This window comes from Anoplopoma fimbria, chromosome 24, assembly GCF_027596085.1.
Source record: "Anoplopoma fimbria isolate UVic2021 breed Golden Eagle Sablefish chromosome 24, Afim_UVic_2022, whole genome shotgun sequence".
In the NCBI taxonomy this organism is placed as follows: domain Eukaryota; kingdom Metazoa; phylum Chordata; class Actinopteri; order Perciformes; family Anoplopomatidae; genus Anoplopoma; species Anoplopoma fimbria.
In genome coordinates this window covers 2,836,384-2,862,822 of record NC_072472.1, presented here as the reverse complement: position 1 = coordinate 2,862,822, position 26,439 = coordinate 2,836,384, and the positions used below count along the sequence as shown (strand labels likewise).

The window sequence follows — 26,439 nt, the reverse complement described above, 5'->3', positions numbered from 1 at the left end:
TGAAAGGTCACACCGGAACTCCGCAAGCTAGCTAAAATGTAAAATTCAAAAAATATTATAATTCTTGAAAAAAAAAACATTACAAGAACGTACATGTACACAAAAAAAAAAATGTTATTCAAATTCAGTTTAATATTATACATATATATATTTATTTTTAATTTTTATTCTTAACGGGCGTTGTCGAGCAGTGACGTCACGGTTTTATTTTGAAAGCGTCACCCGGAACCCGCACCCCGGCCGCCATCTTGTTAGCTTCACACTAGGTTGTGATGTTAGCCTGTTCTCCTGGCCGCCTGCTAGCTCTCATCTCACCCCCCTCGGGACAACCATGGCCGACCAGGCCTCGGGACCCCCTCTGTCGTCCCCACATGACGGTAATATGTTTGTTGGGGGGGTTTTAGCATGTTTAGCTGCGGCCCTCCATGACAACATTAGCTTCGTTAGCATTAGCATCATGGGCGACGTGTCACTGGCTGTCAGTCAACATTCAACACTACGCAGTATATTATGGGATGGAGCTGTGCTATTGCATGTTTATATATATATATGTGTTTGTTTATTTGTTTATTTATTTATTTAAATACAAGATTGTGTTTCTCCTGCAGCTTAGTTAGGTTAGCTTGAGAGCTAAAGCTAACATGGTTTAAAGGTCGGCTCTGGTCTCTGTTAGTCCTCAGTGTGGATCTTATGGGTTCTGTGAGGGCTTTACGGGGTCACTCAGGGGCTGGACCACAACACAGGAGGTGTCTCCCTCTGGGTCTCCAACCAGGGTCCATGTTGGGGTCCCTCTGGGTCTCCAACCAGGGTCCATGTTGGGGTCCCTCTGGGTCTCCAACCAGGGTCCATGTTGGGGTCCCTCTGGGTCTCCAACCAGGGTCCATGTTGGGGTCCCTCTGGGTCTCCAACCAGGGTCCATGTTGGGGTCCCTCTGGGTCTCCCACCAGGGTCCATGTTGGGGTCCCTGCAGGAGGTGTCTCCCACCAGGGTCCATGTTGGGGTCCTTCTGGGTCTCCAACCAGGGACCATGTCGGGGTCCCTCTGGGTCTCAAACCAGGGTCCATGTTGGGGTCCCTCTGGGTCTCAAACCAGGGTCCATGTTGGGGTCCCTCTGGGTCTCCAACCAGGGTCCATGTTGGGGTCCCTCTGGGTCTCAAACCAGGGTCCATGTTGGGGTCCCTCTGGGTCTCCAACCAGGGTCCATGTTGGGGGGTCCATGTTGGGGTCCTCTGGGTCTCCAACCAGGGTCCATGTTGGGGTCCATGTCCATGTTGGGGTCCCTCTGGGTCTCCAACCAGAGTCCATGTTGGGGTCCTTCTGGGTCTCCAACCAGGGTCCATGTTGGGGTCCCTCTGGGTCTCCAACCAGGGACCATGTTGGGGTCCCTCTGGGTCTCAAACCAGGGTCCATGTTGGGGTCCCTCTGGGTCTCAAACCAGGGGGTCCATGTTGGGGTCCCTGGGTCTCAAACCAGGATCCATGTTGGGGTCTGGGTCAAACCAGGGTCCATGTTGGGGTCCCTCTGGGTCTCCAACCAGGGTCCATGTTGGGGTCCCTCTGGGTCTCAAACCAGGGTCCATGTTGGGGTCTCCAACCAACCAGAGTCCATGTTGGGGTCCCTCTGGGTCTCAAACCAGGGTCCATGTTGGGGTCCTCTGGGTCTCCAACCAGGGTCCATGTTGGGGTCCCTCTGGGTCTCCAACCAGGGTCCATGTTGGGGTCCCTCTGGGTCTCCAACCAGGGTCCATGTTGGGGTCCCTCTGGGTCTCCAACCAGGGTCCATGTTGGGGTCCCTGCAGGAGGATCTGTGCTGCAGCTCTGAATCTGTGTGTTGCTGGTATAGAAGTGTTGCACGCTTTACATGCAGCAACAAAGATGTGTAGGGCTGCACGGTGGTGTAGTGGTCAGCCCTGATGCCTCACAGCAAGAGGGGCCTGGGTTCAATTCCCGGGCGAGACGTCAGCGTGGGTTCTCTCCGGGTTCTCCGGCTTCCTCCCACAGTCCAAAGACATGCAGCTTAGGTTCATTGAAGACTCTAAATTGCCCGTAGGTGTGGATGTGACTGTGAATGGTTGTCTATATATGTCAGGTGAACCCTGCCTTCACCCATTGACAGCTGAGATCGGCTTCAGCACCCCTGCGACCCTTAACTAGGATGAATGAATGAACAAAGATTTGTCCATATGCATAGTTTGGGAGTAAAACAGTCCCTTTTCATCCTGCAGTTTCACTGGCATGGACACAATACTTGTGATTTTACAGGTGGCTTTTTGATCACTGCTTCACGTCAATCTTTGTTTATTAGTGTCAGGGGTTACAACACATTATATAAGCACAATTCCTCCATTTGATCATTTTAAAAAAGCCCTTTCCAAGAGAGTATAAGTGTCTTATTTACTGTTGTAATTAGATACACGTTGACAAACCTAAAGCAGCCGGCTGACCCCCAACATCTTTATCAAACACCTCGACACCTGTAGTGAAACATCTGTGGATTTGGAAACAGAGCATGTTGTTATAGTGTAATACAGGTTATGAGGATGCTTTTGGTTAGTAATCTTCAAAGATTATTTACTATAAACACTCTGATACTGAAAGATGACTATGAATGTTGTATAACTAGTGGCAGTTGTGGTGCAGTTGTGGATACATGAATTTTATGTTTTTGATTTTCTTTCCTGTGTTTTTCTCCTGCAGTTATCTGTCTTTCAACTATATTATATAACTATATGTTCTGTGTTAAAGGTCGAAATAATCAAAAAAGAATCAGAAGCTGGTCTGTTTTATTATCAGGTGATGATGCAGTAAGTGTCAGGTTTATAGCGTGCAGCCTTTTTTGTTGCATATAATACTGCTCCTGCTAAGTGCTCAGAGGTGAAGTCAGGTCTTGATTCTCTTAAGTGTTTATATCGACCCTGTTCATGTCCTCTCATTTTCTCTGAAGCCTCTTTTCTTAAAAACTATTGTTTCCCGGCTACTTTTATTATTACATAATTGCTATTATATGGATTATAGATGTTTCCACTTTTGTGTTTGTGCTGAAAAGTGGAGTGAGATTGAGCTTCATCCATATTTGCACCTCAGGTGAATTGATTGTTTTGTTAATTAATAATTACTGACTTTGTTTAAATGGCGTTTCATGTGATCTTTGTGCATTCCTAAATTGAATATCGAATGTCCAAGATGGACCGAGTGACAAACTCTTGTTTGGGTAGCTATTATTTCATAACCATAGAAGCACAGTATCTCTGTGTTTTTGAGTCTGCGTAAATTCGCCAAAAAGCCCATGTGAATATATGCTGAGCTTATGTGGTGATGGAGTTTCTGCTGTAGTGTCCGCTCAGATGTCACATGATCGTGGTGGAGTTCTGCTGAAGTGCTCGGCTGCCTGTGTTTGTAAATGTTTCCATTGGTCTGTCTGTGTTTTGATGGTATCGTTGACTCTCTGTCCTGGTCTGCTGGTTTTGAATAAGAAAGGAAAATATATAAGAGGTAAAGCAGCTCTAGATGTAGAAGGAAAAACAGTTTGGAAGACTTTTTGTTCATAAGTTTAGACTTTGGAGTGTTTGTTTGGGAAGGATATGAAGTAACCTGAGACTGCATTAATATTTAGAAGTATGGACTATACAGAGAATGGGCTTTATTATTATATATTAGTTATGTTAGAGACAGATACAGCACATTAAACAATACTTATGATTCAACACTAGAGTTAAATAATCCCCAAAGTTTGTTAAGATAATTATGCCTAATTATAGGTACCTATTGAATTGTTATCGTGATTATTTTTACTTATATTTCAATTGCTGAATATGATTTGCGATATTCTCATTTTCATTGAAAAACATATTAAAGTGATTATTGTGTACTTTTTGCGGGCATCTGTACCAAACAAGTCTGTAGAATCTGATGTGTAGGCCATATATTCAATTTAAAATGGTATATCTTCAAACACATTTGCCTTTGAAAAACATTGCCCCTCCTGCGATGAATTAGAAATTTGCAGTAAACCGTGTTGCGATTTAGTTTCAATTTAATTTAAAAGTGCAGCCATGAAAAAAATCAATAAGGCGGGGGTTTATGTAACTCAAGACTTTTTTATTCTTCATTCTCTGGAGGCTTGAGAGAAAAGTTTTCTTTAAGAATAAAAAAAATTGATGTACAACGGGTCCTTTTGTGGATGAATTATTCCTCAAACTCTAATCTTTGCTTTTCTTTTGTGAATTATTAACAATTTCACGCCTGAAGAAATAATTAAATCAGATCAATCCTGCAATTTAAAAAGAATCGTTTTGGTTAGGGGCAACAAAATGGACTTTGCTTCATTCGTGCAAATGCAGTTACTGTCTAGTTTTGACTACTCACTAAACTAGAATAATCATTTATTTTGTTGAAAGATTCTATTTTAATCAAGTACATAAAATGAGGGCTCCACATAATGATTATTTCAAATATGAATCAATCATTTTCTTGATTATTTGCTTGGTCTATAAAATGTCAGAGTACTTAAGTGAACAAAATGGCCCTGGAGCCCAAGCTGACATCTTCAAATCATCTTGTTTTGTCCAACAAAATGTATATATTACTCAAAAATATTTACAATCATAAAAGGAAAAGAAAAACCTGAAAAAAGACTCAACAATCAGTCATCTGTCAAAATTGTTGTGGATTTTGTTTTTGCTATGGAATTTTATTTCTTATTGTTATTTTTTTTTTGTGTCTTTACTTATAAATACATTGAAGCTGAAGTTGTATAGTGAATGCAAGTTGAATTTGCACATTCTTGTCTTTAATTTTAAGGTTGTGATTTTATATTTCCATAACCATCAGATGATTACTTACAGCCCTGTGTTTTTATTTTTAAATCTTCTCCGTCATCCAGAGGTGCTCCAGCAGCGAGTGGCCGCTCTGGAGCAGGAGAGGGCCGAGTTCACCAGACTCAAGCAGAAGCTGGAGGCCGAGTTCAACCAGAAGCGAGCCAAGTTCAAAGAGCTCTACGTGTCCAAGGAAGGTGAGTGCCCCATCACCGTGCACGCTCTCTGGGATTCTACACTCTGAGCTTTTCATAATGCACATGTAAACATGGACAATAACGCAGTAAGTTTTGAGTTTTTGCTCTCCATCGTTCATGTCATCTTCGATCCGCCTCGTCTCTCCTCAGAGGAGCTGAAGAGGCAGAACGTGGTGCTGGAGGGCGCCCAGACCGAGCTGAGCTCCGTCCTGGACCAGCTGTCTCAGGCCCGGACCGAGATGGAGACCATCAAAACCGTCGCCACCTTGTCGGAAAACACCAAGCAGGAAGCCATCGACCAGGTCCGCAGCCAGTGGCAGGAGGAGGTGGCCTCGCTGCAGGCCATCATGAAAGGTAAAGCTGAGCTGCTCTCACATGTACAGTACAAAAACTTGATTCCTAACAACGTGGTTTCATTTATGCTGCTCTTAAATACACCAAATATTGTATTTTCGCTGTGGGATGTTGGACTTGATGCCCCAACTCAACCATTTTATTTCACATGGCACAACAAGAGCAGAGAAGTGTGGGAAGAAACCATCGAAAACTGAGTCTCAGTGTTTCATTTTGTTGCTTTCATCTCCGTCGTTCGACCAGACACTGTGTGCGAGTACGAGGTCCAGTTCCACCAGCGTCTGGACCAGGAGCGAGCCCAGTGGAACCAGTACCGGGAGGCAGTGGAGAGGGAACTGGGAGAGCTGAGACGCCGTCTCACCGAGGGCCAGGAGGAGGAGAACCTGGAGGACGAAATGAAAAAAGTAGGCTTTGGTTTTCTCTCTTACCGTTGTACATTAACATTGTATTTATATTTTAATATTTTACAGGAAGTGAAAAGACATATATAGATATTAAAACTTTACACTTTACACATATCTGACAGAAATTGCTTATTTTTGAAATGTTGATTTATAATGCAAAATTTGTTTTTACTTTTTTTATCCTTTTTATTTTTTAAAGTATGACTATTGATATCTATTAGTGGAGATATCTAAGCCAATTCTTGCTTCTAACCTCTCCTTAGTTTTTTTTTTTTTATCCTTATTGTCTTTTTAAATAATAATATAAATAGATTAAGACAGTGAAACAGGATTAGAACTTGAAAAATGTATATTTTAATTCAGTATGTCAAACAATTTACAATTTTTTCTTTCCTTAATACAGCCACAAAAACTTGATATAATATTCTTATACTAAAACATTTTAGTCTGATAATATTTGTTTTGTGTTGTGAAAGCATTTATTTAAAAGTATTATTACACCTTTACATGAAAATAAATCACACTGTTTTAAGGTAGGAAATTGTCATGAAAAAAACCAGGAAGAGACAAAACTTAAATAGTAACCTAAAGGAACATTTTTCCCTCCATACAATATACATTTTCCATCTCTAGGCTTTCAATGGTCCCAGAAAAAGGTTTCATTTGGTGTTAAGGAAAGCAAAGCGCCCAGAAAAATGAAAGCATATCAACACAAACAGCTTTAGAGTCAGAACAAAAACAGCAAAAAAAAGGGTTTGAAACATTCTGAAAATCACACAAATGACTTCACTGGACGATAATCCGGAATAGCTTTGTTTGGCAAAAGCTGAGCCAAAATGAACCCACAAATAGATGCAAGACACTTGCTGCACAGGATATTTTCAGAATGTTTTTTCAGACGTTTAAATCCTTTTTTTGCTGTTTTTCATTCGCCCTCCGTTGATTCTGTTTACGCTGATATGCCTTTATTTTGTGGGCGCTTTGTTATCCTTAATGTCATTTTATGAAAACCTTTTTCTGGGGCCATAGAGAGCCTATGGAGGTGAGTACTATATACTATTTATATTGTTTTGGATGAACTGTTCTTTTAATCCCACCGAAAGATCTTGTTTTAGCTGATCTTGGTGTCTTTAACTTCTGGCCTCACTGCAGTGATGTACAGATGTACTCCAGGACATCGTGACATCACTGTTGGGTGTGGTCTGAGGTGAAACAGGCTTTGCACTTTCAGGGCTACTTTCAAGCCAGGTGTTAATTTACTCTTTAAGTTTTGTCTCTTTTACTTTGAATAACAACAACCGGTACAAATCCTTTTTTGTTTGAAGTGGAGATTGTCTGTCTATAAACTAAAATGCAGTTTCTATATGAATCCTGTTTTTGTAAAGACAAACCGTAACTTGTTGCGTAGCTGTACACATGTTTACATTTGAAATGCAAACCCTTTTAAAGGCTCAGGAGGATGCAGAGAAGCTGCGTTCAGTGGTGATGCCCATGGAGCACGAGATCGCTGCCCTGAAATCCAAGCTGAGTACAGCTGAGGACAGGGTGAGGGAGCTGGAGGCCTCTAAGGTGAGTCTGCAGCAGAACACAATCATGTATTGATCTAATAGTTGCGTGTAAGGTATCACTTGTAGGGATGAAAAAACACAGAGGATGCAGTTCTCCTTCAGCTCATTGTTTTGCTTTCACAGTCCACAGTTTTACCGTTTTGATTCACTCCCATCCCTCGTTTACAGCCGAAGCTTTTATAATTAAATAATAAAACAACATTGTGCGCAGTTTGCAACTAGCTGGTGAAGAAAGTGGAGCGTTTAGCAGCTAAAGAGACGGATAATTTGAAATGAAAGCAGAGCTAAAAGGACAGTGAATATTGGGAGTTTTATTAATCTCAGAACTCCTTATAGATGTCAATGTTGTTTTTACAGCGTGTTCTGCTGCCAGAATATGGAATAATGCTGCTTCAAGTGGTCTCTCCTCCTGCAGTTACAGTCATTTCTGATAGAGACGTTTCTAAAAGACGCGTTAAGCCTCAAGGCCAATAAACGTTTTCTCGTCTTGGGTTCTTCTTCAGGTGAAGGAGCTCAATCACGTTCTGGAGGCTGAGAAGTCGTGTCGTACCGACCTGGAGATGTACGTCGCCGTGTTGAACACTCAGAAGTCCGTCCTGCAGGAAGATGCAGAGAAACTACGGAAGGAGCTCCACGAGGGTACTGAGTTATTTTATTAATGAAAGATTATTTTGATCGTTAAAGGAAATGTAACGGCTGGAGAGAGAGAGAGCGAGAGAAAGGATGGAGCTGAGATCTCTCATTAGTGACAAAGATCAGTGAGATATCTCTGTTATTTACATTATTAAAGGATCAAATATATATATTTAATTTATTAGAAGTCACTGGGGAGTATAACTCACTATACAGTAGCATTATATTTAATGCAACTTCCTATTTTTACTCCACTATATCTCGGAGGGAAATATTTTACTTTTTTCTCAATACCATTTATCAGATTTAGATAAAGATTTTACATTAAATATATTAGTTATAAAATAAAATACAATGCATTGTGTCAGATTAAACTAGTGTCCAAGTCATTGTGTTTACTGTTATTTTATTATGTTCACATGACTTCTATTGTCCCTTTGTCACGTTACAGTTCCACAAAAAGACGCTTTTTCCCCGTTATTAATATTTATTTGTAATTATTGTTTGAGGCCCCAAAGAGGAAAAACTCCAGTCCAAAAAACCGAAATAAATGTGTGTATTGTGACCCTGCTGTTTTAAAATGAGAGGTTTTCTAAAGGGACTCTGGTGCTCGGAAACACTACCACCTTCATCCACAGGGGGCGCCAGAATTCACACAAAATGAAAGTTCTTTGCAGTAGCTTTAAGTAGCAGGACTTTTACTTGCAACAGAGTATTTTAACATACAGTATCGGTCTTTCAAAACATTATCTCTAAGTTTTCTCCTCTCTCTTTCTCTCTTTCTTTTTTTTTCTGTTGTTTGGTTTTTCAGTCTGCCACAAGCTGGAGTTGGAGCGGCAGCAGCACAACCAGCTGAAACACACGTGGCAGAGAGCCAACGACCAGTTCCTGGAGTCGCAGCGTCTCCTCATGAGAGACATGCAGCGGATAGAGAGCGTGCTGTCCTCAGAACAGCTCCGCCAGGTGGAGGAGATGAAGAAGAAAGACCAGGTACACAAACACACACACAAACACACACACAAACACACCTGCTAGTGTCTCCTAAAAATAGTTGTTCAGTGTTCAGACAGCTGATTGATCCGGTAGTTTGACAGATAACTACTCAATATATAGTGAGTTTGCCATTTTGTTGTGCTCTCAAAGTACAGTGAGAGTTATTATACCTTATATTGTGGACTCAAAGTATCCCACAATGCATCAGCTATTGTACAACCGATCCACACTAACCGAGCACTAAATATATTTAACTGATTTTATTTGTTGCAAACGTACAATTTGCTTCGTCTTTTTTTTTGTCCTGTTGGCTACTGGATCTTATTTGTTTAGGTTTTTTATTTTGAAGCACTTTGTAACTTTGTTTTTAAAAGGTGCTTTTTAATTAAAGTTATTTTTATTAATATCATGCATTGCGCTGAAGGAAAAATGGCAGACGGAAGAGATGAAAAAGAGAAGAGCAATTGAGGCAAAACCATCAGTTGTGGTTTAAAAATATAGTTTTATAATGTGAGCAGAGCATCACAACACAAAAAAGGCCACAAAGTATATTGTATTTATTTATTAATTAGGGGAAAAAATGCCTATTACTCCCACATCGACACCTGCAGCACATACCGCTATACTTCTTCCGTTCTTACCTTTCACAATAAAAGCCCTAGAGACATAAACGGCATCCCTGGATAACTTAAATCACTCCGAGCTTTTTCGCTGCAAAACTCAACATTAATAATAAACATAGTTAAATAAAGCCTTTTTTTATAGTTAAATTAAAATATCTGTGACAGTGTTGAACAAAAATTAACATTATGATCTTTTTAAAGGTAGAATTAAAGTCTAAGCTGTTGTATTGCATTGAATTTATATATTTTCTACCTAATATTAAAGTGGAGTGAATCCAATCGATTAAACAATAACGTGACACATGTGTGATTAAAACTTTTTTCTTTTTTCCTTTTCATCATAGGAGGAGGACGAGAAAGAGAGGCTGAGCCAAGTGAAGGAGCTGCAGGAGGAGGATGTGGGAGACAACACGGAGCCTCTGGAGGATTTATTCCTCGGGCTGAGTGTCGAGGAGGTACGAGCATCACGTAATGCGATATGTCCCTCAGAGAGAACGGAGCAGAGCCATTATCCTCTTACGTCATTTTATATTCCCTTCAGAGTAACGTGAGCTTCACACAGGCAACACGGCACCTTCACTTCTGTCCTCAGTGCTTTGTGTTTCCAGCAGCCATTATCTGACGCTTCTAGGCGAAGAAGATGATTTGAAATGTGACTTTTAACTCTACCTAAAAGATTTACGTCTTTTGGTATTTGTCTTTATATAAAGTTTACAGCAGTGGTGGAAATTAACTGACTATATTCACTGAAGTACTGGACATAAGTACACATTTGAAGTACTTTACTTGAGTACTTTCTCCCCAGATCACAGTGTGTGTCCTTGAGGTCTAACAAATGCGCTGAATGTTATTCCTTCCTCATAAAACATCTTCGAAGCCGAACATTTTAAAGCTTCCACTGTTAAAATCAATGTTTTAATTAATTATGTTGTGCTGAGGAAAACATCTTTTCATGTTTTTTTACCAGATCTGGTAGCTGAAAACTAGATAAATCATGTAGGATAAAGGGAATTTTATTAAATATCCCAATATTATGCCTCAATTCTGTTGCTTTTCATGATTCAGACATTCATCACTGATGATATGTTCAAAAACCATCAGAAAGTTGAAAATCTTTGATAAATGGTATTATTTGGCAATTTGTTTAAGAAAACATGCTTTTCAAACCCAGCACCGGGTTTTGGGGTTATAGAAGTTTAATTAAATAAAGTCTATGGTCTGCCCGGCTCGAAATAAACAAACATCTGACCTTCAGCATGAATGCAGCATGCCGATGTTTTCCCTCTGACGTTAAAGAAATCAGAGCCAGAAACTGTTTATTGCCAAGTATGATTGCACATACAAGGAATCTGGCTTGGTGAAAGTTGCATGACAATAAACACAGTGAAATAATGATAGAAATATGAAAAATTACACTAGAATATGATAAACAAACAACCAATACAGGAGTTTGTTAAAATAGATCTGTTATTAAAGAGTTGTCCAGGGATGTGTAAACGTATGTAATTGTCCATATTTACAGATCTCTCAGAACTCTCCTTTGCTCTTTCTCTTGCAGCCTCATGCCAACCACAGCGGCCACGGCTCCATGCACTCGTTGGACACTGACGTGGTGGCGGGCGGCCCCATGGACCCCTACAAGGACAACCTGCGCGGGTCCAGTCCACGGACAGCCTCGGCTCCTCGCTGTCCGTCCAGCAGGGCCTCGGCGGACACAACCACAAGGCCAAGTCGGCCAGCCACCTGGACGAGTCGGACTTTGGGCCCTTGGTGGGGGCCGACTGCAGCACCACGGACAGTAGCTTCGGCGAGACCTTGTCCATCAGCTCCATCAAGCTGACGGCGAGCCACTTCCTGCTGACTAAAGACCAGGAGAAGGCCATCAAGGCCATGACGCCGGAGCAGGAGGAGACGGCGTCGCTGCTGTCCAGCATCTCTCACGCACCCGACACCGCCTTCCTAACGCCGACCGGCTACAGACTCGTCAGCGACAGCGAGTGGAACCTGCTGCAGCAAGAGGTGCAACACCGAGGCTTTTTAATCATTTAAATACACCGCTGTGGTTTAATATAATACAAAATATTTAGTGGTCTTAATTCGTATATAGCACTAAGTAGTGTTGGAGGTTTCCCTCTGATTTTAGGAGGATTACCTCGAGGGAAAACTTTCTCACCATAAATTAAACTTCAATTTAACATCAGAGCTGCAGATGTTTAATAGCATTTATTGTAGCATAATTGTAGTAATATATTTAGGAGAATTATATACACAGTAACACAAAAAACACAAAATGCCAAACTTACAGAATCATTTGCTCCTCTGTTTTTCCTTTTGATCCACTTTAAAGTTTTACATCCGAGCAGTTCTATGGGACCATCTGACCATCATTTGGCCCTGATCAGACAGTGTGTTTTCCAGTGATTTGTTGTTGCTAGGGAACCATTGAATGAGTGCTAGCGTTAGCTGAACACGATCCATGAACTGTACGTTACCTAATAGTTAATTAGGTTTAAATTAATGACAACAACGTGTCCGGAATCTCAAGTTTTCTTCACTAATTTGCCTCCTGCTGTTTTCTGTTCAGATCATTTTATCTACGGTTGGTAGGTTTTCAACTCGAGGCGTTCATGGCGCTCCTGCCAAATCGCGAGGCTCATAGAGCGGAAAAAAAGCCGGAGACCCTCAGCATCGCAAAAGCAGCTCGTAATACACTCTCAATGAAAACAATTATAAAAAACTCCCCCAGGCTGTTAAAATCTGTTTGATCAGGTTAACTAATCTGAGGTTATTACTGTGTGCAGTGTCAGGAAAGGAAAATCCATCAAATGCAGGAATGTTATTTAGATCGTTGAAAGAACCAGATTATAAAGTCTGCAGTTTAAAATAGTAAGTTTTGGATTATACGACTTTTTTTATTCATAAACGAATGTTTAGTTCTAGTTTTGTTGTTTTTGAGCGTGGCCCCCAATATCTTAATTCATCTGTACAATTTTCTCCGTTTTTTTATCCCTTATTGACCGTGGAGACCTGAGAGAAAAACAAAGTTTTCTTCAAGAATTCAAGGTTTCTGTGGAAGAAGGTCGGACTACGACCATTGCCTAGGAGATATCATGAGGTTTTGAGGATAGGTCTTTGTTTTGCTGTACAATGTTCTTCAGTTTATGAACACACCAATGCACATAGAGAAACACATTCTTATAATCTCGAGTTCCTGCAGTCATTTATTCCCAAGAAACAGGACGATATTTTTGCAAGAATTCCCGGAACATACTGAGATGTCACCTCTCTGTATTTAGACCTCGGAGAAGAAGTACTTTACACTTCATAAATTGATAATCTTTTTGATTAATAGCAAAGATAAGCACACACAAGGTCTTTTCATTTTCAAATAGTTGCTTCATGGTTCTGTTGTCGGTGTGTCACCAGGTGAAAAACGCCGGCAGGAAGCTCGGCCGACGTTGCGACATGTGCTCCAACTACGAGAAGCAGCTGCAGGCCATCCAGGGACAAGAGGCCGAGACACGAGATCAGGTCTGTGTCTCTGATGTCACTTTATCAAGAACGTTTGTTTACATCAAACCACGGATGTTTTTAGAAGCATGTTAGATGATTGGACGGCAGAAAGAGAGTGTGTCGTCATTTACGGCAGTGTTTTGAAAATGCTCATCAGAGGGATTGTACGTCTGTTCCAGGTGAAGAAACTACAGGTGATGCTTCGTCAGGCCAACGATCAGCTGGAGAGGACGATGACGGAGAAACAGAATTTGGAAGATTCGGTCAAAGTGGGCAACGAGGAAACCGCTACTAAGGTTTGGAATGTTTTTAATAACTTCATGTTATTCCCTTCAGATATCTGGTTAAGTGTGATTATTTGTGACTTTAAGATTTAAGTTTCTATCCCAGCTTGTCTTTCTTAAATTAAATTTGATGGACTGAAATAGAGTACAGATGTACAGATGTATTATTAGAGTAGATTATTTTAGTGTTTATGTCTTATATACCCAGATGTAGTGCAGTGAAAATCTATTGAGTTCACTGCTTTAGAATAATATTGTTTCAAAGGCAGTGAAGGGGTTGCCTTCCTGAAAATAGCCACTTTCTACGTGGAGGTGTGTTATCTAAAGTGCACAGTGAGGATTTCTTCCCATCTGGTTTGGTATTTGGATGACTTACCACAGTGGGAGGAGAGGAGCAGTAGGAGGGAATGTAACTGGCGATCCAGCACTGCAATGTTCAGCTGTGTGTTGCCACTGTAGTCCTGAAGGATTTTGGTTATGTTTTTATTTTTTTATCTCCATTTCAGTCTTGTCTTTTATTAGCAATATTACATGTTTATTTAGTCACAGTTGGCGTTTAATGAAGTCGGAGATTCCTCGTCATAGTCTCGTCGTGGCCTCATCATCATCTCGTTACCCTCTCGTTATCGTCTCGTCGTGGCCTCATCATCATCTCGTTACCCTCTCGTTATCGTCTCGTCGTGGCCTCATCATCATCTCGTTACCCTCTCGTTATCGTCTCGTCGTCCTCTCCTTATTGTCTCGTTACCGTCTTGTCATCCTCTCCTTATTGTCTCGTTATCGTCTTGTCATCATCTCGTTATCATCTTTGTCTCCTTATCGTCTTGTCATCGACTCGTCATCCTCTTGTCATCCTCTTGTCACCGTCTCTTCATTGTCTCGTTATGGTCTTGTCATCGTCTCGTCACCGTCTCATTATTGTTTCGTTATCGTCTGTATCTCGTGACAAGGAAGATGGAAAAGGATAACTAATTTAACTAAAACTGTAAAACTTATATTCTCATTCTGCCAGAGAATAAACTCATTTTACTGCATTCATGACCAAACTGCCAGTCTTCCATATTGTAGAGAAAAATATGCTTTTGAATGGTAGGAGAGGAGCTGATGTGATTGGCCATTCATTTGTTAAAAGCCCACTAACAAACCGCTGACACAACACGCCCACTGATAATGTGTGATAATGGATTCCTCCTAAACCCACACATTTGCCTGGATGCACCACAGGCCGCCGTATGTTTTACTCTCTTGTAATCCAGGCGGCAACCTCCGGTTCAGAAGAGTGAAGCCGATGCAGAAGTTGTTTTCACCTGCATTCTCTCTCCTGTCCACCAGGGGGCGACTCCTCTGGCTGTATAGAAGTCTATGAGAAAATGACTCTACTTCTCTCTTGATTTATTCCCTCAGTAAACATTGTAAACATGAGTTTATGGTCTCAATCTCTAGTTTCAAGTCTTCTTCAATACAGCATGATGTTCATTTAGTAAATGATGCTCCATTTAGAGTCAAACAGACCATAAAGCAGGGGATGCTTTAGGGCGGGGCTTACTGTGATTGACAGGTCGCTGCCACTACCTATTATGGCAGCGACCTTTACTTACTATTATAATGCACTATACTCTAGTTGTAAGCAGATATAGTTTTTTATTAGTGTATTTGACAACTTTTCCTGTTGGCTTACTATAAAGTAAAACACACTTCTAATAATATAACATGTCTTAAATAGAGTTGTTATAACGCTGTACGTATATAATCATTTAAAATATCCTAATTTCTACTCACAACTCCACGATGGTGTGTTTAAATACTATTTATAACATGCTTGTATACTTTTACTTCTGTAGCTGAGTGCTTCAGAGTCACGCTGTCACATCGACCGCAGCCTTAACCTTTTGTCACCTCACAAACCACCCATGCACCCACGCATGCAGCTGTGGGTCACAACTGTTGCTCCAGTGTTTCTTCTGAAGCAGCGTGAAAACCACGACGCTCAGCTGTTTCTGCAACTGTCGAATAGTGCAAAAGAGAAGTTCCTTCAACTTCAGTGTCAACCTGAGTTTTTATTTAGTTTTTCAACATTTACAAGTAACATGAAACCGTGCACAAAAGATAATACACAGAAAAAAAAATGTTAGGGAATATCATATTCTCATATATTAAATCAGTTGTTCTTTCCATCTGCCTTGTCACTGTTTTGTGTCCTGTATAGAATCAATTCCTCACAATTTTCTCTCTTTTGTTCGTCTTTGTATTATGTAGATATCCTCTATATTTGACATTCTTCTTGTGCAGGGGGGGTCCTTCTCACTCCATTTTCTTGAAATAGCTTTTTTTTTTGCACCAATCAACAGTATTTTTTACAGGTATATGTCTCATCTTTATTAAAAAAGAATCAGTAAAATTAAAATGACACGGATAAAGCACCAAAAAAACTCACAGGTAAACGGTATTCCAGAACCTTTTGAGGAGATTTGTGTACGTAAAGTATTACGTGTTGGTATTATGCATAATGAGTAGAATATCACTTTGGTACTTTAAGTATATTTTGATGCTAATACTGTTGTACTTTTACCTCTGTAAGATGTTGAATGCAGGACTTTTACTTGTAGTGTCCTATTTTTACACTGTAGTATTGCTACTTGTATTTAACTATAATATCTGAATACTTTACGATGATATCATTATTTTGCTGCTGATACTTTTGTCCTTTTACTTAAGTAGAAATAGGAATGCATCACTTTAACTTGAGTATTTCTACACTGTGGTATTACTACTTTTACTTACCAGATTACAAGATGTTTGTCCTTCTTCCACCACTGAGTATTTCTATCTACAGTCTAGTCTGAAGTACTTTTTGAAGGCTTTCTGTTGTATTAACAGTGTGTTTTTTTTCTGTGTCGTAGGTGGCCGCCTTCATGCAAAGAGTCCAGGAGTCAGAACTGCTGCTCAGCACACTACAGCAGGCCTTCAGTGAAGCAAAGAGGAACACACAGGAGCAGATGGTGAGCAGAGGTTTTCTTCCTGTGTTGCTTGTTCTTGCCAACTGTTTTCGGATGTCGAGTTCCTTCCTTCCGTCATGTCAGAGTCTGCTAATGCTGGCCGGACTTAAATCCCTTCAAACAAGCGTATCAGTCAACGGGCTCCAGTGCTGTTATCGCACATGCAGCCAAACTGAACTGCAGTCTGTTTAGTGTTTTGGATTTAATTCATCTCTGCCTCTGTGGCAATAACGTCACTGTTCTTTTCCACCACAGAATATTTGCTGACATGTCTGAGGTGGAGATGGAGGATTTTCTCACTTGTAAAAATGCTGTTAAATATGTCCAAATGTTATCCACATTAAGTCATCCACCACAACAGAAATGTACAGATTTATACATGGTACATTACTGCAAGTTTCCATATGCGTTGCCAAGTTATACATTGTAAAAAAGTAAAACATTGTAAAAAAGAAAATGCCCATCAGAAGATTTAGGATTTCAAAATGACATCTTTGGATCTGTTGTTTTGTCCAGCTGACGGTCCCAAACCAAAAGATATATATTTAAAATAATATAAAATACAGTAATTCACTTTTTTATTTATTTTTGAAGGATAATGCAATATATATAAAAGTTATTTTTTTAATTTAATTTAGATGTTTATCTGTTACAGTCCACTAATCGATTAATAGCTCAGGTCTAGTTTAAACCTAAAATAAAGAAAATAGTCACTATTTTTGTATGTAAAATGGAATTGTTGCGTAACGTCACTGTTCCTCTGTAGCAGAAATGTTTTTTCTTGACAAGATGGAGATGGAAAATGATGTTAAATATCCCAAAATGTTACTCATCCATCACAACAGAAATGTACAGATTTGTATCTATTCATAGCGGCACTTAGTTGACATTCAATTGGATCGTAAGAGGAAGCAAGAAAAATACATTAAGGCTGGAAATACAGATTTTAGAAAAGATAAAAGCATGATAAAGGTCAATGAAATCCAGATTTACTTTAAAACTAAATTGCCATATGCATTGCTGAAAATGCATATATGGTTATATTTTATGTTTTGATAGTTCAAGGTGACATCTTTGTAAGTTTTGTTTTGTCCAACCAGCAGACCCAACTGCAAAGTTATTTTAAATAATTTAAAACGCAGAAGTTATTGATTTGCATTTCTGTCTTAGGCCACTAATCAACTTTTTCAGTGGTAGTTTAATCCTTCTTGAAGGTGAAACGGAACTGTTTTGTAAAGTCATTGTTCCTTCCTACCAGGACTTTTAACTTTAATTTAAACGAATTACAAATTACGTTAAACATATCCAAATGTTGCTCCTCCACCACAACAGAAACATAACTCGTTCTGTAAAAAATAAATTCCCTATGCATTGCTAAGAAAAGAAAGGGCGCTTTGTTTTTCAAGCATATCTTTGTGAGGAAAAACAACAGGAGGAAGTGAGTGAGACAGAAACATTTTCAATAATGAATGTTCAGCTGCGAGCAGTTTCGCAGCACATGCATCGATGGGCCTTCAAAGCCTTTGCAGACAAACTCGTCTGCCAGAAAAATGAGACGTTCCTGTTGCTGCATGTGGCTTTAATCTAAAGAAATATGGGTCTTTATACTGTCATGAATTCAGCCATAATGTTCCACCAAGCAGAATGATGGGCTCTGCAGGGAGAATCGGAAAGCTGGTGAGTCACTTTCCACCAGTGACTCGTTCCACATGACAGAAGTTTAAAAAAAACAAGACGGTGAAACAAGCTGACACACGATGAGACACACGATGAGATGAAGTGATTTGTTTTCTTTTGTTTTGTTTGTTACAGGTGGTGCTGGTGAAGTCGAGGGAGCAGGTGGCAGACGAACTAAGCCGACTGCAGAGAGACAACGAGAGCCTGCAGGGAAAACACAGGCTGCATGTAGAACTGCAGCAGCAGGAGGACTTCCAGATGCCCAGTACCGTGCAAGTACGTGAAGCCCAAACTCAACATTAGCATCAGTAATGGGGCTCGAATCAGAACTTCAACTCTGGTATTGTGTTTGCACCCGTTCAATAATTAAATATTAGTTGGCGTTTAGCTTTTCAAAAACAACATTTTCACTGCAGTCAAAATATTGTTTGCTCTCCTGTTGCCTCACACAAAGAGAGGCACACGCTTGTGTAAAAGAGGCGGTCTAGCAGCAATCTAACAGCACCATTAATTATTTATACAACAACAATAACACACATCTATTTCCGCTCTAACACCATTATAGTAAATCATATTATGAATCTGCATTCTCAAGACATCTTCACTTCCATACCAACTGTAGAAGGATGACAGAATATAAAAATTCAATGAATACTATATAGTATATATATGACCTGCTTGTTGCTGTTGTCACCTAGGGTGAGAAAGTTATAAATATGACCCATATATTCAAAGCTTCTTTCCAAAACCTCAATAGAAGTATAAAAAAAAGCCTTCGGTATAGCACTAATTTTGGACTTCCATGGTCAAATTGCATTAGTAGAACTTGGTTTTATATGAGAAGATGCTACATAGGTGTTTGTACGTTTAGTTAATGACTTACGTCGTTACAAAAACAAACAAAAAATCTGCATTTTTTGGTGCTCCGTCAAAACATCGTCATTTCATACCAACGACTGTAAATGGATGTAAAAATAAAACGCCAGAAGCATTCAAAGTTGTTTTAAATAAATAAAAAAGTCAAATTAATTTAATCTGATGAATCGCTTTATTCAAATTTAGGATTGTTTTCTTTATAAAAAACTATGACGTCAGATGATAGAAGCTTAGAAAAAGAGACATTTTGTACATCCGTAATTTTGCACTTTCATGCCAAAATTGTGAAAAAAAGTATGAGGAGATGCTTCATGGGTGCGCTCCATTTATCACTAAACAGCTGGCTGCTCTTCGGAGCTCCATTTTTTAACTGTCACAGTATGAGCAGTACTTTCCAAATGTATCCAACATAGAGAATCAGGAAACCAAATTATAGAAAGATAATCGTTGTAGTGCAGCGGTCAGAAGATAATTGCTTCAGTGGTGACTCCTTTTGTGGCTCCATTAGCTCATTTTCAGAGATTAACAACAAGGTGAGAACAGAATCTTGTTTTACAACTGCCTGCTCTCAATCACACACATCATCGTCCTCCCACACTGCTGCTCTTAAACCTCTATCTGAACGATGCTGAACGCCGGTATATCTGTCAGAGTGGGCCGGTGCTTTAGTGGAGGTGGAGTAACACGGATGATCCGGTGACATTTTCAGCTCGTTGGTGGTTAAAACAAGCTGCTCACGTAACATTTAAATCTGTGTTTACTGCATCAAGATACCAAAAATCATCTCAAAACAGCTATGATTTTGATAATATCTGATTTGGGTTGCACAGATATTTTTAATATATCCATTGCTACATTTGTGTTTAATATACTTCCTTTCCTTCCTCAGTTACTGCTAGTAAGTTTCCAACCATTGATTTACACAAAATAACTTCAAATTTAAGGGGTCAAGTGATGAATTATCTATAAATCGAACTTCCTATCCTGTGAAGGTTTTATTAATCATGCATAAATGGAGAACTATGAGTTTTACAATTATTTTTATTCTTTGACATCTAACTGAACCTTGTTTTGTCTCTAAGTGTAACATCAATGGCAAAAAAATAGTAATTTGATGTGTAGTAGTGCAATAAATAACACTTATTGTAGTTTAGATGTTATCACCATATAAATATAGAGATGCATGTCATCAGCATACGACGTCACATTTTCCAGCTCCGTCTTTACCAGACATTTAGATAAGAGATCAGAGAAGATGGAACTTTATTTTTTCTGAGGGAAATTATTGTCCAGAACAACAGTTGCAGTACAAAGAATGAAAGAGTGCAAATAAAAACAAAATAGTAACGATCAAAGATTATCAATAAAGTGCAACATCTATAAGGAACAAAGCCAACGCCCTGTTTGCAAACTCCTTCCATATAAATGTCCTTTCGTCTTAACTGATAGAACTACAAGATGATGATGATGATGTTGATCGTTAGTTTGATTCTTCCTCAGGAGCTTCATGGCCTGGTGCTGCGGTTACGAGAGGACCTGGTGGGGTTGCGGACGTCCGCTGATCACATGGAGGAGAAACTGAAAGCCGAGATTCTGTTTCTGAAGGAGCAGAACCAGGCGGAGCAATGTCTGAAGGAGAACCTGGAGGAAACCCTGCAGCTGGAGATCGAGGGCTGTAAGGAGGAGATAGGTGAGTCTCAACCGTCCAGTTAGATCATCGATTAACCTTTTGATATAGCTATACGGTAGATAACTAACCAATCATTTTAGTGAACAAACTTTAACACTTCTAAAGGCATAGTTCACCCAAAAAAGAACATAAATGTTCTATTGTCACCAGCTCCCGAGGTCTTCTCTGGACCCAGAAACATTTTCTTATCAAATGGCATTTAGGAGAGGGGAGCGCTACTATTTTTACTATTAATATTGATATAGTTTTTTTGATGAACTATTCCTTTAACTTCTGTGGGGATGTTTTCAGTAGACATACTTTTTTTATTTCCTGGACATTTTTCACAAATCTCTTCTGTTTCTGCTTTTGTTTCTTCTCCATTGATCAATGTCAGACATCTTGCAAGGTATGACAAACACTTTGAGCGAGCTCACTTTTAACATTTTGTGTGTATTTGTGTTTGTGTTTGTGTGTGTGTGTGTGTGTGTGTTAATGGCATAGCTGTCAGACTAATAAATAACTGTGGTTAGTCTATAGCATAAAACGTGTTTGGAACGGCTGAAGTGTGCATTTTTCACTGTATATCTAGGGTGTTTTTGTATCCTGTGACGAGACATTTGGTTTCCAAATCGTCTCTCTTTTTGGTCAACAGTTCTGTCTGGTGTAACACTAACATGACATGTATCGTTATTGTAATTATCGATGAAGTTGATGTTTATTTTTCCCAATTTATTTTGAATTAATTATTCAAAAACATAAGTAAACAAACCACCAAGACGCATTTTGATCATTTAAACCACTAGCCGAGGTGGTCTGGGACGCATTGGTCCACATATCTTTTTTTAGCGTTAGCGCTAATGTGTCCTGATGCTGAAAAATTGAGGGGGGACTCGATAAAAATTGCTAAAATTCAGAAACAGTCAATGTGATATTCTTCTTAGAAGCACTATTTAAACGTCTAGGGAATATACAAAGAAGTTCAATTTGTTTTTAGATGCTTTACAAACAAGAAGACTAAGATATTTTGCAGCCAAATCAAATCGTTCACAGGATATTCAACCTTTTGTTTCTTTATGATAAATATAAAACTTCATTTCTTTCTTAACAGTGTTTGTATAAAGGCAATAAAGTAGTCCATGAATATGAAATATGAGTTTACAGATAATTAAAATCCCAGCTCATCATTGAGGAGGTTAGTTTATGGCTTTTTTGTCAGTGGAACCTTCAGTCTATGGGCATATTTATGAATTATACTCGTTGTCTTTTTGATTTCTTAACAGTTCATTTTGTTTGTATGAACTCTGGCGTTTCAGAGAATAATGTAGAGCAGAGAGTATAAAAGCCTCCGATAATGCTAGAAGCTTTAAACTACTTTCACAATTTGGTTTATCTTTTTAGATTTCCTCTTTTAATTTCTACCCATTGCTACCTCCTGCCTTTTATAAACAACAACACATTTAGTCTTTGTAAACGGAAATGCTGTACGTATTTATTTGCATATAGATTGTGGAAGGTGTGAACTGTCTGTTTCACACAAGCCATCACAGACTTTCAGTAAAGCTCCTTTCCTTTACTAAAGGTGCAGCTTTGTTGCATTATTCATGAATTTCCCGAATAATTTCCTATAGAGCACTTAATGACTCCAGAGAGAATCAGACCTTTTGAGATTCAGATGAGTCTCCGTGCAGTTTGATCCTCTAATGATGTCTTTCTCTCCCAACAGCATCTTTCTCCAGTCTGAAGACGGAGCTGGAGCGAATAAAGGCGGAGAAAGAAAAGGTACTTTATTCTGTAACCCCCTTTTCACACATGCACTGCAACCCCTGAAGTTATCTAGACAAAACCCAGAGGAGCTGTATGTGAGGGCCCACATGTTTGGATCAGTTGGACTGGACGTTAAACAGACTTCACCCTCAGTACAAAGTCTGTTTAATGTCCGATTGAGCCCATGTCTGAATATTCCAAGTCCCTTAATTGCATCCAAGTTTCCTTCACTTGCGTGTTTTCCTTGCATCTTAGTCCCTCCCACCAAGGATGCATGGAGGAAACGCAAGGAAACCATGTTAGGAGAGAGGAAACGAGGAAATCTGTTTCAAGAAAAAACGAGACCTCCTTTCCTGTTGTAGCCTCTTGGTGCAATGCTTTATCTGCAGTACTTTTTTGTGTATTAATGATTGATTATCTGTTGTTCGTGTAGTTGCAGAAAAGTCTAGCGGAGAAGACTGAGACCCTGGAGAGCATCCAGGGTCTGAGGATCAGCCTGGAGAGGCAGCTCAGAGAGCTCAGCACCACAAAGGTCAGTGTCATCTACTAACATTTACCTCCAACACCAAACTCCATCTAAAACAGCTGCTTTAATTAATGTTGTATGTCTTTATTTTAACTAAAATATGTAGTATGCAAGATGAAGTTGATTATATGCAGTATGTTCAATATTTTACAGCTTTTTTAGAAAGTCCAAAGTCCTTTGGAAACTCCTGTGTGATTCATTCATTCCAGTGTTTCCGTAAAATGTTTATCTCACTTCCTCTGTAATGTTTAGGAGGTTTTATTGGCTCCATTTAGCCTTTCTAATCGAGTGTTTGTGTGGGTTTGTGTGTGTTTGTGTTTCCACTGCAGAGTGCACTAGCGAATCAGGTGTTTGAAGAGAAAGACAAATCTCAGCGGCTGCAGACGGAGCTGGATGTCAGTGAGCAGGTCCAGAAGGACTTTGTCAAACTTTCTCAGACCCTTCAGGTAAAGAAGAGTCCTCCTCTATCTCTTTCCTCGGTGCCATAGAGCTCCATTAAAAATACATCAATGCTCCACACTGTTGCTCTGGATGACCTGTTCCTTCATCACCATGAACACTCACACTTCAGTTTATTTTGACTCAATCACACACACACGTCGTCCTGCTGCCACAAATACTCACTAGAGCACCAAATGTGGATTAATCCGCTGCTGAAAGTAGTCCCCAACAACTTTTTTTTTAGTAACGTTACTTTAAAAACGACAGTGACCAGCTATATATGGCTTAATTTTAACAGTAATTGATGAATCTGTTCAGGATATTTATTTATTTATATAATTATTTATTTACATTTTATATAAATATACATATATTTTTTTATATATTTTTTATTTGTATATATTTATTTATATATTCATATATTTTATATATATATTTTTATGTTTTTTATATATTTTGATTTACATTTTATATATATATTTATATTTTTTATATATATTTATATTTTATCAATATTTTTTTTTAAATTTACATTTTATACATATATTTATATTTTTTATATAATATATATATATATATATATATATATATATATATATATATATATAAGTGTGAATTGATTAACTGATTAAAAACATTATTATTGAATTCCTTTTCAGGCTTATGAATGATGTGCATATTGCAGTATTATTTATATACCAATGGTCTCATACTTAGAAAATAGATACTACTATAGCTAAATATTTACTGCAAAGGTTGGCTTTTTGTTTTTTGTTTCTAAAATATATTTAAATAAAATGAATGTTGGCGTCTTCAGGTGCAGATGGAGCGAATACGACAGGCGGAATCCTTGGATCGAATCAAAGTCATCCTCAATGACACCAACCTGACGGACATCAACCAGCTCCCGGACACATGATGTCACTGAATGGAAACTGCCCCCCAAACCCCCCTCCCCTTCTTACTCTCATTACTGGCCCCAATAACATTATTGATCCGACCCTTCCTCCTCCTCTTCCTCCTCCTCCTCCTCTATAACCACCACTGAAGAAGAGTTTGAAAAGACAGACGTGGAAATGAGGAGGCTTTTTTTTGTGTACATGAAGAGTCTTGGAAACACACCGTGGATAGAATAATGAAGAAGAACACTACTAAAAAAAAAAAATGTAAATAAGTAAATGTGTGAGTGTGGACGGAGGGAGTCCATCTTCCTGTGGGTCTGTGTCTCGTTTCTACTGTAGATATATGACTGTCTGTATTAGCTCGACCAAAAAAAAAAAAAAAAAAAAGGTTTGTCGTCTTCTAAAAAGCACTTTTCATCTGCGGCTTCTCTTTCCAGGTAAATATAGAAAACTGTTGGATGCATAACTTTTCTCTTCCTTGTTCCACTCACTTGTTCTTTCCCACCTCCACCACCACCTCCACCACCACCACCTTTTCTGTGACTTTTTTCCACTTTGTTCTGGTCATCTCACCTCGTGACAAAGACACAATGAAGGAGATTCATGGAAAAAAACACTTGCACATAACTTAACTGAGATAAAAATACAAATTGAGCAATACCCTCCATTTCCTAAACATCCTCTACTTTATCTTTCTTTGTTCTTGTTCTTAATGTCTGACACTTTTTTTTTTTTTAAGCTGCAGAATTTACAGTGAAGAAACATTCATGTCATGTTGCTAAGTTTTATTTGTCCACACTTGTTTCTTTATTGTTAGAGAGATAGTTTGGATGTTTTTTTGTGTGGTTGTATGAAATACTTCTATGTTCTAGTAAAGTAATGTTCTGCTGTGGACGTATTTTAGACACCTAAAAGAATCAATATAACTTTAAGTGTACGCTATATTTAGAGTATTTTCACCTCTTTTCTTTGCTGTCAGACAGACCTTTCTGACCGAGAGCTGAAGTTATCTATGATCTCTTTAAAACCACCAGTCTCCCTCAAAAAAAATAAATTTTACCCCAAAGAACACATGAGTACCATCCAAAAATCGTTCACGTTGGTGAATCTGAACACTTTAAAACACCAAAGTTACACATTAATGTAAACGAATGAACGGATCGAGGCAGCAGTAGAACCGGCAACTTTGTTCTGTGAGGTAAAATGACTGTTTTTGTCAATGGAGTCTTGTCGCTTTGAAAAAAGCCTAGATAACGGATTCATTCAGTCAGAAAGGAAGGTAACATGAGGAAATAATCTAAATATAGCGTACATTTACACTGATATTGACTCTTTTAGGTGTCTCTAATACGTCCACAGTAGTACATTACTTTGTGCTAGTACTCCTGTCTGTTTCTACTGTAGTAATACTCTGACTATGAAGAAGAACTTCATACAACCACACATCTAAACATCCAAACTATCTCCTCATGGGCACAGTTCTTGTCTGAGTAAAAAAAGTTTGGTGAAGAAGTTAAATGGAAAATAATGGATTTTAATACACACACTGCTCCTTTTTATTGAATTATTTTTGAGTTTCTTTTTGTTATTCTAAAGCTTCTTTAGGGGCTTTTAGATTCTAATGAAAGAGTTCAGAATCACAACACTGGGACAAGATGTGTCTCTTGGGGACGCCGTATTTAAGGACCCTTTCAGATGGTGTGAGGAAAAACTAACCTCTAACTAACAAACCAACCGATATCTACAAGGTTCATTTATCACTACAAAATATTCTGTTTTTGAGGCTACTTATGGATTTAATTAATCCATTTTAAAGGGTCTTATAAGAATTCTACAGGACTAAACCATTTCTGTAACTTTCCTAAACTGACAATCCGACTTTTGACGCCAACTTTATTCCACTTCTGTCACTTTTGATGTGAATAACACCGTGAAAGTTCTCAAGGAACGACCTAAAATCCCTTTTAAATCTCCTAAAAAGAAGATTATTTAAACGCCTTCAACACACATCAAGAGCTTTTATTTGAAATAGCAACACTTCTTCTTCTATCAGTTTGAACTCTTTGATACTTAAAACACCTTAGTTAAGATTAAACCAGATACATAACAGACAACATTTTCATTTGTTGCGTTTCACTCGGTTGTTCACATGAAAAGTCACTTTTCAAAGAGACATTTAATGAAAACAAGGAGAGATGGGACT

At 38.9% G+C, this 26,439-nt stretch overlaps 1 protein-coding gene across 1 annotated transcript; it reads left to right on the top strand.

Annotated features, from left to right (window-relative positions):
- Nucleotides 1-246: 246 nt before the first annotated feature.
- On the top strand, nucleotides 247-25,800 carry rabep1 (rabaptin, RAB GTPase binding effector protein 1). Its single transcript, XM_054626029.1, is given in 19 exon segments — nucleotides 247-377; nucleotides 4,882-5,010; nucleotides 5,161-5,364; nucleotides 5,608-5,768; nucleotides 7,218-7,337; nucleotides 7,840-7,975; nucleotides 8,781-8,959; nucleotides 9,930-10,040; nucleotides 11,144-11,234; nucleotides 11,237-11,604; nucleotides 13,012-13,116; nucleotides 13,278-13,394; nucleotides 16,283-16,381; nucleotides 18,191-18,331; nucleotides 20,432-20,621; nucleotides 22,327-22,382; nucleotides 22,801-22,899; nucleotides 23,223-23,339; nucleotides 24,152-25,800. Coding segments are annotated over 19 exon segments (2,571 nt in total). The 5' UTR covers nucleotides 247-331; the 3' UTR covers nucleotides 24,254-25,800.
- The last annotated feature ends 639 nt before the right edge of the window (nucleotides 25,801-26,439 follow it).